Source organism: Cyclopterus lumpus, chromosome 14, assembly GCF_009769545.1.
Source record: "Cyclopterus lumpus isolate fCycLum1 chromosome 14, fCycLum1.pri, whole genome shotgun sequence".
Lineage (NCBI taxonomy): Eukaryota > Metazoa > Chordata > Actinopteri > Perciformes > Cyclopteridae > Cyclopterus > Cyclopterus lumpus.
Genome location: NC_046979.1, coordinates 6,131,304 through 6,147,277, shown reverse-complemented (window position 1 = coordinate 6,147,277; position 15,974 = coordinate 6,131,304). Strand labels below are relative to the sequence as shown.

The 15,974-nt window shown below is 44.9% G+C and overlaps 1 protein-coding gene across 1 annotated transcript in view; it reads left to right on the top strand.

The window, feature by feature from the left end:
- sgcd (sarcoglycan, delta (dystrophin-associated glycoprotein)) overlaps nucleotides 1–15,974 on the top strand; it is a 106,292-nt gene that overhangs the window by 54,336 nt on the left and 35,982 nt on the right. Inside the window, exons 4-5 of the mRNA XM_034550421.1 lie at nucleotides 2,812–2,899; nucleotides 3,926–4,045. Of these exons, the coding sequence (XP_034406312.1) occupies nucleotides 2,812–2,899; nucleotides 3,926–4,045 (208 nt within the window). The remainder of the gene's footprint in view (nucleotides 1–2,811; nucleotides 2,900–3,925; nucleotides 4,046–15,974) is intronic.

Here is a 15,974-nt window from a genome sequence, read left to right as displayed (position 1 = left end):
CTTCCATCTATGAGGAAATAATCTCCAGTTCTGATACAACTGGAGAAGCAACGCTAATCTCTTCAGGAGCAGCCACGGTTGTTTAGTTGTCTCAAGCAGACCTGAAACACCTGAACCACTTGAACCACCTAAACGACCTAAACCACCTGAACCACCTGAACCACCTGAACCCACTTGAACCACCTGAACAACTTGAACCACCTGAACCCACTTGAACCACCTCAACCACCTGAACAACTTGAACCATCTGAACCCACTTGAACCACCTCAACCACGTGAACAACTTGAACCACCTGAACAACTTGAACCACCTGAACCCACTTGAACCACCTCAACCACCTGAACAACTTGAACCATCTGAACCCACTTGAACCACCTCAACCACGTGAACCACTTGAACCACCTGAACCACGTAAACCACGTAAACCACCTGAACCACCTGAACAACTTGAACCACCTGAACAACTTGAACCACCTAAACCACTTAAACCACCTGAACCACGTAAACCACCTGAACCACTTGAACCACCTAAACCACTTAAACCACCTGAACCACGTAAACCACCTGAACCACTTGAACCACCTCAACCACCTGAACAACTTGAACCACCTAAACCACTTAAACCACCTGAACCACTTGAACCACCTCAACCACCTGAACAACTTGAACCACCTGAACTTGAACAGAGCTAATAAGGGAGACATCTTTTTCCAGAAACATGAATCTAAATGAAAGCTTATGGTATACCTGTATGTGTAATTCCTAAATAAATGTTAAAAAAATTTCCAGACAACAAAACTGCATTCTCAGTTACATTTTGAGGGAAACTAATTGTTTCCCAGACTATGACATACATATGGGAATTCCATATGAAGGGGACCAGGCTGAAATACACAAATTATCGAGGAAGTTTAGCAATTTTCTTTTTTTGTAGGAGCTAAGAAAAATAAATGAAACGAGTGTCGGTCAGTATCGTCAAACTGCCCATTTACACTCCCTGAACGCTGACTTGTTGACCGATTAGACGCATTTCATGTTCTCCATCTTTTGTCTTGTATTGATGTCAGCACTGCTGCAGGTAATGAGAGCTAACCAGTGAGCGGTGACTCCTCCGCACACTGGGGGCACCGCTTTGAACCAAACGCCGTGCGATCATGACATCACAGAAATAAAGTGACATCTTTGGTTGTGTATCCAAAATGGTGCGTTCCAGTCCATCAGCCAAACTCTACACAACAATGTGCACACCGGGGCTCATAAATCTATTCTGAGCACATGTATGGCCAAAGCCTCGCCATTATTGATTTATCTCATCGCATTTTAGTGCAGCAATGTAAACACCGTGCAATTCGCCAAGCATTTATCTCATAATCTGCCGTGCCGTGAAATAGACATCATGCAGTCTGTCACAGATTGCAGACCAAGATTTCATTGGACCCGTCTCGTGCGTTGAGACATGCAACGAACCTGTAAGGCCGCTGTTATTACAACGTGTGCGGAAAACAATCGTAATTATTTGCACCAAAACAAATTGCAGCGATGTCATTTGAAAAAGAGTCTGTTTCTCCCAACTGTGTGCCCGAGGGATCACTGGTCAGTTGTTTGGGCGGACTCGCTCACGGAGTTTGTCTTTGCACCGAGTCAGAAATAAACCAAAATAAGAATAACTGTGCCGCAACAGCATTTTGATGTTAAAAGGCAAAGTAGTTTTAGTCACACACCTCCTCAACCTTGAAACAAGAGAGTAGACAATGCTCTATTTTCCTGGTTAGTTTTACATTCAGATCACAACACATTGTTGACATAATTCCTCGCTTGCATTCCATACATTTGGTGTATGTACTGTGAGAACTTCAATAACTTTGGCGAGAGCCATAATGTTATCAGTATTATACACACAAGGCATATCCCCTCTTCGGCTGCGAGCGCAGCACAATGGTCAGGCCGTTATCTCTAATTAAGAAGTTGACTGAGGCATGAAGATTAGGCGGGCACAGAAAGAGCAGAGTGTCCGACGTGATCGGCATTACAGATCAGTGCAAGGCACTCTGGGAAATGGAAGTTATCAAACTGAGCAGCAGGCTGGAGTCTCTGCACCGTGATGGTGTCTGTGTGTGTTTGAGCGTGTAGTTGTACATTCGTACGCGTGTCTATGCACACTTGTACTGTTGTATTATGGCTGGTATGTGCTAGTAAGCCCCACCCCCACATGATCACACATATATTGATTGCGCATTTTAAAGTATCGCATTGGCTGTATGGAAACGACAAAGAAATCGATAATACTTCCATAATTACGAAGAAAAGTTCAAAGGCTGGCTTGAGGTGGTTTCGGCCATTGTTGAAAAAATGTGAAGCCGCCAAATTGGATATGGAAACATTAAAAAAAGTCTGAGTAGGAAATGTTTAACCTCCATACTGAGGTATTCGTTTCCTGACTTTTCCAAAATCCCTAAAAAGAAAAAATGTCCACATAGAAAGAGCGAAAATGCATTTTTTCTCCGCAAATGTTGAAGTATTGTTGAATTTTGATGCTTCCATACAGCTTTTCTTATGCGATGCCTCAAAATGCGTGTCAAAATATAATTGGAAACAGGGTTAATGAGGGTCTTCAAAAGTACCCTCTTGTACAAACAAAAGTATTAACCCATTCAGTTAGTTGTGTCCCATTTCTAAACAACAAAAATAAAATCTTCATCTGGTCTTTTCTCTTCAAAAGCTGACTTTTTAAAATATTTTATAATACTTTGTTCCTAAAAAAAACCCACCACAAACCTAATAAATAAACGTGTCCATCTATTTTTCCGCAGGGCCGCCCGCTGTTCCTGCAGTCGTCCAGAAACATATCGGTCAATATTGTCAACAGCAACAACCAGCTGCTCACACAACTTGTAACAGGTAAGACCCCCGTTTTTAATTTTCAAAAGCAGATGCAATAGATGCACTCTGAGGTCAGGAGTGGCTGCCCCCATTTCTTTATTGTTTTAAATTAAGAATTAGATCAATTCTTCCTCTGATCCCCTGAACTGTGCCAGCAGAGGCCTCGGGCTGCACCGCCATAAATAACTTGTGACTCTTCTTTACATTCCCCCCCCCCCCCCCATTCTTTGCCTCTCACTCTCTAAAAGTCGGCAGTCTTCAGTGAATGGAAATCACTTTTGTGTAAACATAGCGCGAGGGAGGAAGGTGTCTCTCACATTTAAAAAAGTGAGCTGACGTTTGCCTTCCGGGGGGGTCTGAAGAGCGAGAGGACGAAGTCCGCTCGGATGTTTCTGTCGGGTGAACGAGCCCGCCTTCGCGTCTGCCGAGGGACTTCTCATCCCAGATGGAGAGTGACAGAATCAATTGCGCGGGTGTCAATCAGCCAATGTGTTTTCTAACCCCGCCGCGTGAGACGAAAGCAATTTGGAGTTTGGAACAACAAGTTGTCTGCGTTTCTTGTTTGTCGCGACACCCGTTACAGTTTTGGCAGCTTGGAACGACAACAAGTGTGGGGAGTATTTTTTTTTTTTGTTTCGAGTTTCCCGCAGACCTTGGTTCCGCTCCAAATTGTTGATTCGGAAGAGTTGACCCCCCGAAAAAAGTACAATACAACATCACTCCCCCACGTGGGGCTGCTTGTCTTTAATCATCGTTGAAGTTCTAACAGTCCCTGTCTAAATGTTCCTCTTTGGCTGTAATGACCATATTAACCAGAATGCCGGGTTGTTTAATATTCAGCAGCGTCATAAATGACACCGACGTTCATCAACAGCACGCTAGTGTTTCGCTTTAGTAAGGCGAGTCCCCGCAGGGAGGGGGGGGGGCGCCTTGAACATCTTCCACCTGGATGCATATTAAACAGTTCTGAGTTAATTCAGTAAGGAATCGGCTCCAGTCGCTCCTCTTTGATGTCTCCTCTCTTTTCTGTCCATTTTGGTTCAGGATCCAGTGGAATTAAAGCGCGAGGCAAGATGTTTGAAGTCAAATCCACCTCCGGGAAGCTCCTCTTCTCCGCCGACGAGCAGGAGGTGGTGGTGGGCGCCGAGAGGCTCCGGGTGATGGGTGAGTGGCCGACTGACGTGTACGGGGAAAAGTGACCGCCGGGCTCATGATGTGACCAAGAGTGGGAATTTTAAAGCGAAAGCTGACGTTTCGTTTTTTTTTTTTTTTTTTTTCATTGAATTTGTTTTACCGGCAATATGAGTTTTTTTTTTCCTAAGAAGATGTTTAATGCTGCGATTTTAATTTTTTTTTCCATGTTCAGTTGCGGTTGGTTTGATATCGACATGAAGAAGTTCAAGCTGCTGCTGTTGAACTCACTTCTGGAAAAGTGGGAAAAGATTTCAAGGATACGAAAGGGGCATTTTCTCCCCCTCGCGGAAGTATAATTTAAGCGTGGCTCATATTTGTTCATCAAACGGGAAGCTGTCACTTTACCTACTCAAGCTGTCAATGTAGCCTACAAAGTACACACACACACACTTTTGTAGCTGAGCTGATGCACCGTGTACAAATTGACCCACAATAAATGCAAAGTAGAATAATGTAATGCTTACATTAGCATCATAAGCAGTCAGTAGTGAGGAGAGCAGGGATTCGGTACTCGTGTATAAGCCGCCCGTTCTCAAGTCTATTTAGAAAAGACACCACGCATGTAACCGCCGTCTTTGGACACGGCGTCCCCGACGGGTCCGACGTTGATGGTCACGCAGAGCGCCACTGACCGAGCTGCAATGTTGTGTTGGTACGAGGCAACAAGCGTGAGAGGTTTACTTTTGTTAGTTAGTTTGTGAGAGTGATGGTGGGAAAGCTCCGATTTCCAAGACTGCTCAGGAAGGAGAAGTCGACATGTAATCAGGAGACAAACAAGCTCTTATTTTGCAAACCGGAAGGTGGCGTGCGACATGTGGTTTACATGTTCACCGTTGCTATAGGTGATAACAAAAATGGATGCCACAGCAGGCTGAAGCGCTGAAGGAAAATTTAGGAAAATAACTTGAATGCGTTCTGTCCATTTAGTCTTTTTGGAGCATCCTACTTTGCATTCAGCCTGGCTTATTTTGGTATCTTTGTACACTTTCAGATGTCGCTTTCCACGTTAAATTAATTATTGCAACAAAAAGCAACACTGTTGCTGCCAATAAGACAAGAAAGGAATGTCGGCATTAACAAATTGCGTGAAAGTTGTGAGTACAGTTTTTACCTCTCAGTATTCCCAATATCTGTCGTTCATTGCTAATCTAACACCTGCACATTACTACGGCCTCTAAACGCCTCGTCTCGCTTCCCCCTAGAGTGTCACCGAGGTTAAAGAGGTCAACGCTGTGCTTCGGAAAACCGGACGTTATGATGTCATGATTTCTGAAGGTTTTAGGCAGAAGCCATTCATGAAAAGATGTTTGCGTTCTTCAAATTCATTTTGGATGAGAAAAAAAAAAACAGACACACAAGGGAGAGACGGGGGCACGGTCGCGACATTTATAGTCGCTAAATAAATTTGCCATGTGAATATTTGCTGGAATCCGGCCAGCCCGAACCGAACAGGTGTAAATAAATGTGCGACCCTGGAAAGTTACTCTGAAAAGAAGAAGAAGGCAATAATTACATCGTGGAAAACACGAGCCAGAAATATATTTCAATGCTTCTCCGCTTAATGCAGACGGATAGGCTTCCAAGCATGACACCCAACATTAAAGGCTGTTTTTTTTCCAAATTTAAAACTCTCTGTATTAATTAGGTTTAAAGAAAGCAGCCGACCATGTTGCGCCAAGACAGATTTAATCATCGCCTACGTCTTATATTTTGTACACTCACTCATACAGTGGGATAATTGGGAGATAACTGAAATAACTTGCAGTGAGCATAATTAAGATATTAAAAGTATTAGAGAACCTGCTGGGTGTCGAGCCTGGCCAATTGACACACACACACACACGTACACACGTCTTTAGTTTTAATGTCTTTGATTCATCATCTTTTCAGGGTTTATTTTATTTTACATCCTTTCCCTTCATACCCGCTCTTAATTTCTTAAATGTCTTTCTTTTACTCCCTCCCACTTAAGAAAAGTCTCTTTTCTTTCCCCTTTCCTCTCTAATATCATTCACCATTCCGCTTCCATCTGCCATCATTCACCGTCACTCATCCATCCGCCCACCCGTTCATCATTCCATCCATTCAATCTCATTAATAGATAAACAGATATTTGAAGTGTCTCCCTCTTGACTTGGCTTAAGGGCTCCCGCGGGTGCACTATCGCTCACTCCTGCTGACTTTCTCTCTCTCTCTTTCTCTCTCACACACACCTCTCAGAGCCCGTTGTGTGAGCAATTACTCTTCATCCTCATATACATTAATGTACATCCTTTCCAGCCTCACTAAGTCAGAGTTCAGTACTGTCAGCCACCTCTTAACAGAGGGAGCACAGATGTTTTGAGGTTTTTTTGACGCAGTGTTCAAAGTCAAATCTATCAGAACATTCACCCGTCGCTGCCTTTTATAGGTATATTAGGTAACATCCCGACATCAATAAACACAACGAGCATATGTTTACCGTACACACTCCTGTGATTTCCAACTTGAAACCGGAATAGAAGAAAAAAGCGTTTTAGAAGATTTCTTCGGGCTTCAGTAAGTTTGAGCAGACAAAGACAACCTTAAAAGACTTGCATGATTTTTTTTCTTTTCTTCCCTATCTCACTTTGCTTCCTCTGCTTACTTCCTCCTGACTACCTCCTCATATTAGATCAGCGGTAGGCAACCTGAGGCGCGCGTGCCAACGGTGGCACGCAGTGTGTGTGCGCGCGATGTGAAAGAGAGAGTTTTGGATTTAATCGAAGTGCCGTCTCACCAACATGCCAAATGTCCTCTTTCACAGCCATTTTTCACGGTAGTTTGATTAAAAACAATGTCCCCTCCCACAATCCGCAGAGACCGGCCCCGACTCTACCTCTGATTGGCTTGTACACTCGCTCAATAGCTTCTCGATCCCAACTAGTCCAATACCGAACGCTTGGGTCCGCCTCTAGGTCGCCCTCTGGCGCCGGTTTTCGACGTGGCTGGGACGGCGTCTCAGTTTTCCTTTAGGGAAGTTCGGTTCAGGCATCAAGACCACGAAGATAAGTTCAGGAAAAGAGCGCCGGTGGATGTAAACATGGCTTGTTGGGTTTATCGTCGTCTCGAACGACGCTCGTTTGCCATCGGTTCCTAGACGACGAGGCGCAAGCCAATTGAAGGTTGTATTCATTAAAAAAAATAGCACGAAATATAGCAGTTGTTGTTGTGACAAACATAACTACCAGAGCTTTGCACTTCGTTTGCCAGTGGACTCCACTGCATTTTAAACTGACTGCAGATGCGGCTTTTCTTCTTTTAATTAATATAATTCAAGAGCCAATCATACAAATCTGGCAGAGACTGAATGAGAAAAAAAGGATAAAAACAAAACTATTGAATTCGGTCTTTCACGGGCACTTCAGTCGGTTTGTTGTCACGATAAAAAGCCGTCGGGAGCAGGTGTAGGGAGAGCGTCGGTGCACAAACACAGAGAGAGAGGGGGGGGGCAGAGAGTGCCAATGATTTGCCAATTACTCCATTTATCTCCACAGCCGTTTGATGAGGCCGCTCAAGGCTGCGTGGCTAATCAAACACATTGGCAACCGCCGCCTCAGCAGAAAGACGTCCCTTTGAGTTCCCAACAGGTTCCTCGTGTGACGCACCCGAGTGTGCATTCCCGCCTCTGATTATTGCATTATAATGTGTCTTTGTGTGGCAACTTAATGAGAATGGTCTCAAGTCGAAACGAATGTTGCCGGTCTTAATTTCATATTATCAATATAGCTGCTGCTACGATACCCGAGTCTCAGTGCTGCTTCCAAAACCATACTTTTTTTATTTTTACTTTTTTCATTTAGACAGACAAGTATTGGCAAAAGTAAAACACAGTTTATGAATGTAAATGAGGGAATTATAAATAAGTCTTTTATGGCAAATAATTGAAGAATCTTACCGAGCCTTTAGTGCATGTTGTAAATTCTACTCGTGTCAATATTTGATTTTAAAGACATAATTTGGTCAGCGCTCCAAATGATTGCCTTTTGTTGTATTAGTACATGGACACGGCACATTGCTTTTACGGTCACAACTCAACTCAAGATTTGATGAAGATGCGTGTTTAAATGCGTTGGGCATTTTATCTGTGCACGTGATCCCGTGTGTCCCGTCACGCGCCAGTCGGCTGGCGGCTGTGCGTGGGCAGATAAGACCGGCGGACGAGCTGCGGTCTGTTTGCTCGTGCCCGTTGACGTAGGAAGCCACGATGGAGGCTTATGAAGCTGCCGCGTGTCCGTCCTTCCACGGCCAATAAAATGCATAATTACAACCCTGCATGTGACTTTAACTGGCACCGACTGAGGTCATTGGAAATCCATGATACTGCTATCATTGGCTTCAGTATGGCCTCTACAGCTATTTACAATCCAATCGGACACGCTGACGGGCGCCCAGCAGACGGACAGTAAATGAGAACACAAACAGGGGGGGATGGTATGATTGGCTGGGTCAAATCATGGTTAATATACTTTTTTTTAATGGTTAGTTTCAACCCCACTTTGGCAGCAGATCAGTTTGTTGCGTGGGAGGATGCAACACAGCTAATTACAGAATTCTCAAATTGAGTTGAGCGTCTTTTTCTTTTTTTATAGCATCGCTCGTATTAGCTAGAGAAAAAAAAATTGATTCTTAAAAGACATCCTTGTTTCCATGAATTGATTTTTAAATAATGTAAAATGTTCGTCATGAGATAAACAGGACCGTGGCAGCTCTTCAAACATACGTATTGAGGTCATAAGTCCAATTCGTATCTCAGGTTTTTTCCATTGTTTTTCATTGCGAGAAATAGCAAATTGTTGTATTGCGGTTACAAATGTAATCATTCAGTTATATATATTTTTTACACCATGTTGTCATCATTGTGTTTACAGCCTTCTTGTGTCATTCTGATGGAGATTGCAATATCACATCCCTTTTTAATGTAATGTTTGATGTATGTTTTCAAAAGTTCAACATGATAGATGAACTGCAGTACATCTTCACACGAGACTTACAAAAACATACAAGTCATTACTTGTTCAACCTTACCAGCAATTTCTTTGTTAAAAAAGAAAGAAAGAAAAATAAATCTTTTATGAACAATGTTATGAATCTGTCAAGTCCCATCGATTTTGGTTGAATAAAAACCTGAAGGGCAGCGGCTGGTCCAGGATAGCAGAGGTTTTGTAAGTCACTGGGTCAGCTGATGTTTCCTCTACATGGTTCCCGTTAGCTGCACCAGCTCAGACTCGCCTCGACTCAAACTCCAGTTCCAAAATAAGCACTACTCACCCGTGAGAGACATTCATGCTGTTTTCCCCTCAGAGCTCAGAGGGAAACTGGCGAGCGGCCGACTGGACAGATAAATACAGAATACAGCTTATAGCGAAGACCGGACGAGGCCAGAGGTGTTTAAACGTTCACAGGCTGAGAGTCCACAGGGAGGACTGCAGGAGTCACCTTGGTGCTCATGATCAGACTCTTGTTAACACTCCTGCTTTGGAGAGAACCAGCGGGAGGAAGGACAAATGTCGTTGCTTACTGGTCCGTGTGGGATCCATGGTTATTATCATGAACCTAAATAAATACTATATATAACTAATCTAAAACTAAATCAGAATAATAATTTTAAAAAAGAATTTAGCCTACATTCATTTCGGTTTGAGTATTCTCAAACATATTGCACCTGAAAAACGGGACACGAATTTAGCACGAAACATTGCTGCACAGTCCTCCAAGCGTATGTATTTTCAATGCAAAAATACCGTGAACAAAAACGAGATCTTTTTCGAAAAACTGGAAACTAAACTGATAATTGCAGACGGCAGCATTTAGTCAAACCTTTAGTTTCATACGGGACGCTAACATCTGACTCCCGGCCTAAGGTCATATTTGTGTCACCCATCCTCCTCTTTGGAGGCTTGGGTGGCTCAACAGGTGCTCTAAACTCATTACATTTCTATTTTCTCATGACTCGCGCGCTTCAGAGCGACATTAATGTTTTCGTAACCCGTGAAAACAATATTTCCTCCCCGAGGGCTTCGATTTGCCCATACATAATCCAAATACGTGTTAATCTTTCTGTAGTTCTATAGACGTGCATATGCAAATGATGCCGAAACATACATAATGACCGTAATGTTTCCACCGAAACGTATTAGCCGGTGTAAAACGACTGACTGATTTGTATATGAAAAGTAATTCGAAGACACGGTTGGACTCACCCCGACAGGGATTTTTCCCAGCCGTCTGACAAGCTGAGGCATTGAGTGTGATTACATTACATTACATTACATGTCATTTAGCTGACGCTTTTATCCAAAGCGACTTACAATAAGTGCATAAAACCGTGAGTCCAAACTCAGAACAACAAGAATCAAGCAAGTACAATTTCTTCAATAAAGTTAAACTACAAAGTACTATCCGTAAGTGCCATTTAAGTGCTACTAAAGTGCTATCGGTAAGGGACATTTAAGTGCTACTACGGCATTTAAGTGCTACCTATTCAAGGTATAGTCGAAAAAGATGTGTTTTTAGTTTGCGCCGGAAGATGTAGAGACTTTCTGCTGTCCTGATGTCAATGGGAAGCTCGTTCCACCAATGAGGAGCAAGTCGTGATTTAGCTCGAAGTGAAGGAGCTACAAGCAGATTGGCAGAAGCCGAGCGAAGTGAACGGGCTGGGGTGTACGGTTTGACCATGTCCTGGATGTAGACTGGACCCGATCTGTTCGCAGCACAGTACGCAAGTACCAATGTTGTGAAGCGGATGCGGGCGGCCACCGGTAACCAGTGAAGGTCGCGGAGGAGCGGAGTAGTGTGGCTACATTTCGGGAGGTTGAAGACCAGTCGAGCAGCTGCATTCTGGATGAGCTGTAGAGGTCGAATGGCATTAGCAGGTAGACCTGCCAAGAGGGAGTTGCAATAGTCCAGCCGTGAGATGACCAGAGCCTGGACCAGAACCTGTGCCGCCTTCTGAGTGAGAAGGGGTCGTATTCTCCTGATGTTGTACAGCATGTACCTACAGGAGCGTGTTATTGCGGCAATGTTGGCAGTCAGGGAGAGTTGACTGTCGAGCGTCACTCCGAGGTTCCTGGCAGTCGGAGTCGGAACCAGCACTGAGTTGTTGAAGTTAATAGTTAGGTCGTGGGTGGGAGAGCCTTTTCCTGGAAGGAGGAGAAGTTCAGTCTTGTCCGGGTTAATTTTCAGGTGGTGTGCGGACATCCACTGAGAGATGTCGGTCAGACAGGCAGAGATTCGTGCTGCTACCCGTGTTTCAGATTGGGGAAACGAGAGGATCAGTTGGGTGTCGTCAGCATAGCTGTGGTAGGAGAAGCCATGCGAGCGAATGACAGAGCCAAGAGAGTTGGTGTACAGAGAGAAGAGAAGAGGACCAAGGACTGAACCCTGAGGGACCCCAGTAGTCAGAGGCCAAGGCTCAGACACAGATCCTCTCCAGGTTACCCGGTAAGAGCGGTCGGTGAGGTAGGATGAGAAGAGTGAGAGCGCGGTGCCTGAGATACCCAGGTCCTGGAGGGAGGACAAGAGGATCTGGTGGTTCACTGTGTCAAAGGCAGCGGAAAGGTCTAGAAGGATGAGGACAGAGGAGAGAGAGGCTGCTCTAGCAGTGTGAAGCTGCTCAGAGACAGCAAGGAGGGCAGTCTCTGTTGAGTGGCCTGTCTTGAATCCAGACTGGTGGGGGTCTAGAAGGTTGTTACAGTGAAGAAAGGAGGAGACTTGGTTAAAGATAGCTCGCTCTAGAGTTTTGGAGAGGAAGGGAAGGAGAGAGACAGGTCTGTAGTTGTTGACTTCAGATGGGTCGAGAGTGGGTTTCTTCAGGAGAGGGTTGACTCTTGCCTCCTTCAGAGAGTTAGGCAGACAGCCGGTTGAGAGGGAGGTGTTAATAAGATGGGTGAGAAAGGGAAGAAGGTCCGAAGCAATGGACTGGAGAAGGTGAGAAGGGATGGGGTCAAGGGGGCAGGTTGTTGGGCGGGCAGAGATTACCAAGGTAAGAACTTGATTGGGAGACAGGGGGATAAAAGAGGAAAACAAGGGGGAAGAAGGTGAAGTTACTGGAGGTGTAGTTGAGGAAGATGGATTAGTAAATGAAGAGCGTATTTCGTCTATCTTTTTTGTAAAGTAGTCAACAAAGTGGCTTGGTAGAAGGGTGGAGGGAGGGGGGGGAACAGGGGGGTCAAGGAGGTTGGAAAAAATTGAGAAGAGCTTTTTAGGGTTAGATAAAGAGGATTCGATTCTGGATTGATAGAACAAACTTTTGGCTGCAGAGATGGACGCAGAGAAGGAGGAGAGAAGAGACTGATAGGCAAGCAGGTCGCTGGCGTGTTTGGATTTTCGCCATTTCCTTTCCGCTGCTCGCATAGTGGCTCTCTCGGTGCGCACCGGTTCGGACAGCCACGGAGCCGGAGAGGACTTGCGGACCTTTCGAGTCGTAAGAGGACAGATAGAATCAAGAGAGGACGACAGCGTAGAGAGAAGTGTGTCAGTGGCGAAGTTAGGCTGCATAAGTGCGAAGGAATCGGTTGAAGGGAGGGCTGACAGAACAGAGGAGCCAGAGAGGAGGGTGAGAGGGTGCGGATGTTGCGACGGACAGGTGCAGAATCCGTTGTGGGAGGGTTGTCAGTTCCAAAGAGTGGGAGAGAGTACGAGATGAAGAAATGGTCAGAAACATGAAGTGGAGTTACAGTGAGGTTAGCTGTAGAGCAGTTTCTGGTGAAAATATAGTCAAGGTGGTTGCCAGCTTTGTGAGTAGGAGGGGAAGGACTGAGAGAGAGAGCAAAGGAAGACAGTAAGAGTAGCAGGTCGCATGACTTCTCAGTCTGGATATTAAAGTCACCCAGAAGGATGAGCGGGGGTCCATTTTCTGGGAAGTTTGATAGGAGGACATCTAGTTCTTCCAAGAAGTCTCCAAAGGAACAAGGAGGACGGTAGAGGACGACAATGGTTAGATGAACCGGATGAGTAACCGTCACTGCATGAAACTCAAAAGACAGTGGGGTAAATGGAAGCGGGTAGAGAGCAAAACTCCATTTGGGTGAGATGAGTAGACCTGTGCCACCACCACGACCAGAGGGTCTGGGTGTGTGGCTGAAGGAGAAGGCCGAGGAGAGAGCAGCAGGGGTTGATGTGTTGTCTGGTGTGATCCAGGTCTCAGTGAGAGCCAGGAAGTCCAGCGATTGCTTAATAGCGAAGCCAGAGATGAAGTCCGCCTTGCGGTTAGCTGACTGGCAGTTCCAGAGGCCCCCAGTGACGAGGCGCTGGGTCTGTGTAGAGCGGGTGGGTTAAATAAGAGAGGAAGGATTTTGGTGCATGTGTGACCGAGTCCGTGGTCTATAATATCTACGAGTAGATGTGCACACAGGTATGAAGAGAAAACACATTATCACAGGGAAATGTTTATACTCAGCCACCCTCAGCCACCACCGAAAGACTCCTAGGTCTTTATACTCCGAGTCTTCATACGAGGAGTCTTCCCTGACGCTACAAGCCCCAACCTGGTTATACACCCGAGTTGGCGGTAATTGGTTACAGCTGTGTCGAGCCCGCCCACAGGTCGTTGAAGGAATTGCCCACTCAGTGATCGATACTGGTAAGCAGGTGATCCTTGCTAACAGTGAAGTCTCAGTTTGCTAGAATGTGAAATTCTTGCCAAACTGATTAAGGACAAAGATCAGTTTACCTCAAGGTAAAAAGTAGAATAAAGTTTAGTCCCTAGTAGATTTGGATTACAGAGCAAATACTGAAATCCTAGCTGGTTTGGTTGACTTTTCAGACACTTGTGTAAAAAAGCAACAAATCGCAGCTCAAAGTGTTCAAATTAGAAAGACAGTACAGACTAGCATTCTAGTATAACTAAATACAGCAGATACAGTAGTAATAAAGCAGAGAAACCTCTTTAAAGAATATACTCAGCAAGATACAGGAAGTCCCAGAAATCAGTGGACACACAGCTCAGATGCACTGATTACAAACCTTTAGGTAGGAAACTAATTGGCCCAAGTTGAGAATGAATCCGGGGTTGTCAAAGTTTTAAGGAAAATGTGGTCACGGATCAAAAGCCCACGCCGAAATGCTGGCGAGCGCATGTTATTTGCCTGTTTTGGAAAGCACACGACTTCCCGCTTCTTGTTCTGCGTGCGTCACGAGTGTTTTCACGCTCGCATTTCATTCATTTGTTTATTTCATTCCCGCATGCACGTGCAAAACACACAACACCCCCACGTTGCCTTGATCACAATGAGGAGGTACAAGAGTCCCACGACATAATGACATTACCTACTGATGTTATTTGTTGGAGGGTCTGGGGGGGGTTATCACATCTTTTTGTTGTTTTTTCCGCCGTACGAGACGTGTTATCGGCAGCCGGTGTGCTTTGATGCACTCACTGAGTAATTACCGCTCCACAGTATGGTCCACGGCCTCTTTCATATTCTGTGTAGCCAAATCAAGGGATGGCTGGATGATTACAGAAGAGCTTTGTGAAAGAGAGAAAAAAACCAATACGTAGCGCTGTGCCGCAGAGACTTCGCCTTCGTACGGTCGTCTTGAGATGAGTCAGACAGCTATTTGGTGGAAAATTATGATCACTGATAAATCCATGTTCAGATTTGGCCACATTTACGACCCCCAAAACATATTTAGCGACACATCAGGAGATCAAAATCACTCCAGAAAACTCTACGAAAGGGAAAAAACATCAAAGGGTCTGAACGATGCTTCAGATGTTTTGTGAAGTTTAACAGGCCTTTTTTTCTCAAAGCTTTCATAGTTGCCCATCAGTTGTCAAGGTACGCTTAATAAGCAAGACAGCTAGACATGTAACCCCCAGAGGCAGCCAAATAAATAAGCCAAGCAGCTTATGGAGTTATAGTGGATGGGGAAAATATATTAAGTTAAAAATGGATTCCATTCAATCCCCAAATAAACAGAAATTAGATTTTCCTCTATTTCTCACCTTCTTGAAATTAACTTCAGTTACATGTCATGAGTCATCATATTCATTCGTGAAATAGGACACAGCGTTCTACTTCTGGGACATGGTATTACACCTGTATCAATAAAACGCACATAGAGTACGCCAATGGACCCAACCGTCGGAAGCAGCCAAACTGTCATCATACTGGACCCATAACAGAGGTCAGAGTTAATGAGGTTATTTATGACAGCATCTCTGGCTCCGGAGGAGTTTTGTTAAGTCTGAGAAAAATTGCTTTGTGACATTGTAGTGATGAAAGACATATGGCTGCGGTTGAAAAGTCTTACTTGCTTTGGAAATGTTCCTGACTGAAACCTGACACGGTTCGACTCTCTAAATGCTGAGGACAATGGACCATCCTCTACAACGGGAAAGGAGAACATGCCGTCCCACAATTCCTTACGGCAGCAAATTTTAAGCTGCACTCTGCGGCTACGCTAAGCTACGTCAGGTGTTTAATTCGACACTGTGAAGGTATCATTCTATCTCAGGCACGAGTCCTTCCTTGAATTGTACGTGTTCAATCAGGAAGGGAGGGTCTAATTGTCAGCTTGCATTGTGGGAGATTTAGGATTTTTGCTGAACACCCCCCCCCCCCTCTCCAAAGTCAAGGACATGCATGCCAAAATCACATCAGCAGTTCAGCTAACATGCAGTGACATGTGGGACTGAGGCAACATCTGCATCTCCCACTCTGGTCCTTCAGAGACCGGGCTGAGGATGACCTGCCGAAAGGGGGATCAGCGTTTCGGATGGCAGATGGATGAGACGATGCCAAACTCGTAACTCTTGAACAGCCTCTTTGTATAATGCAACGCTCCAAACTGCAAAAGAGAGAGAACACACATTGAATTATAAACTCAAGCGCTCAAACAGAATGGGAGAAGGAGAGTAATGCGTGTTACAGTTAAA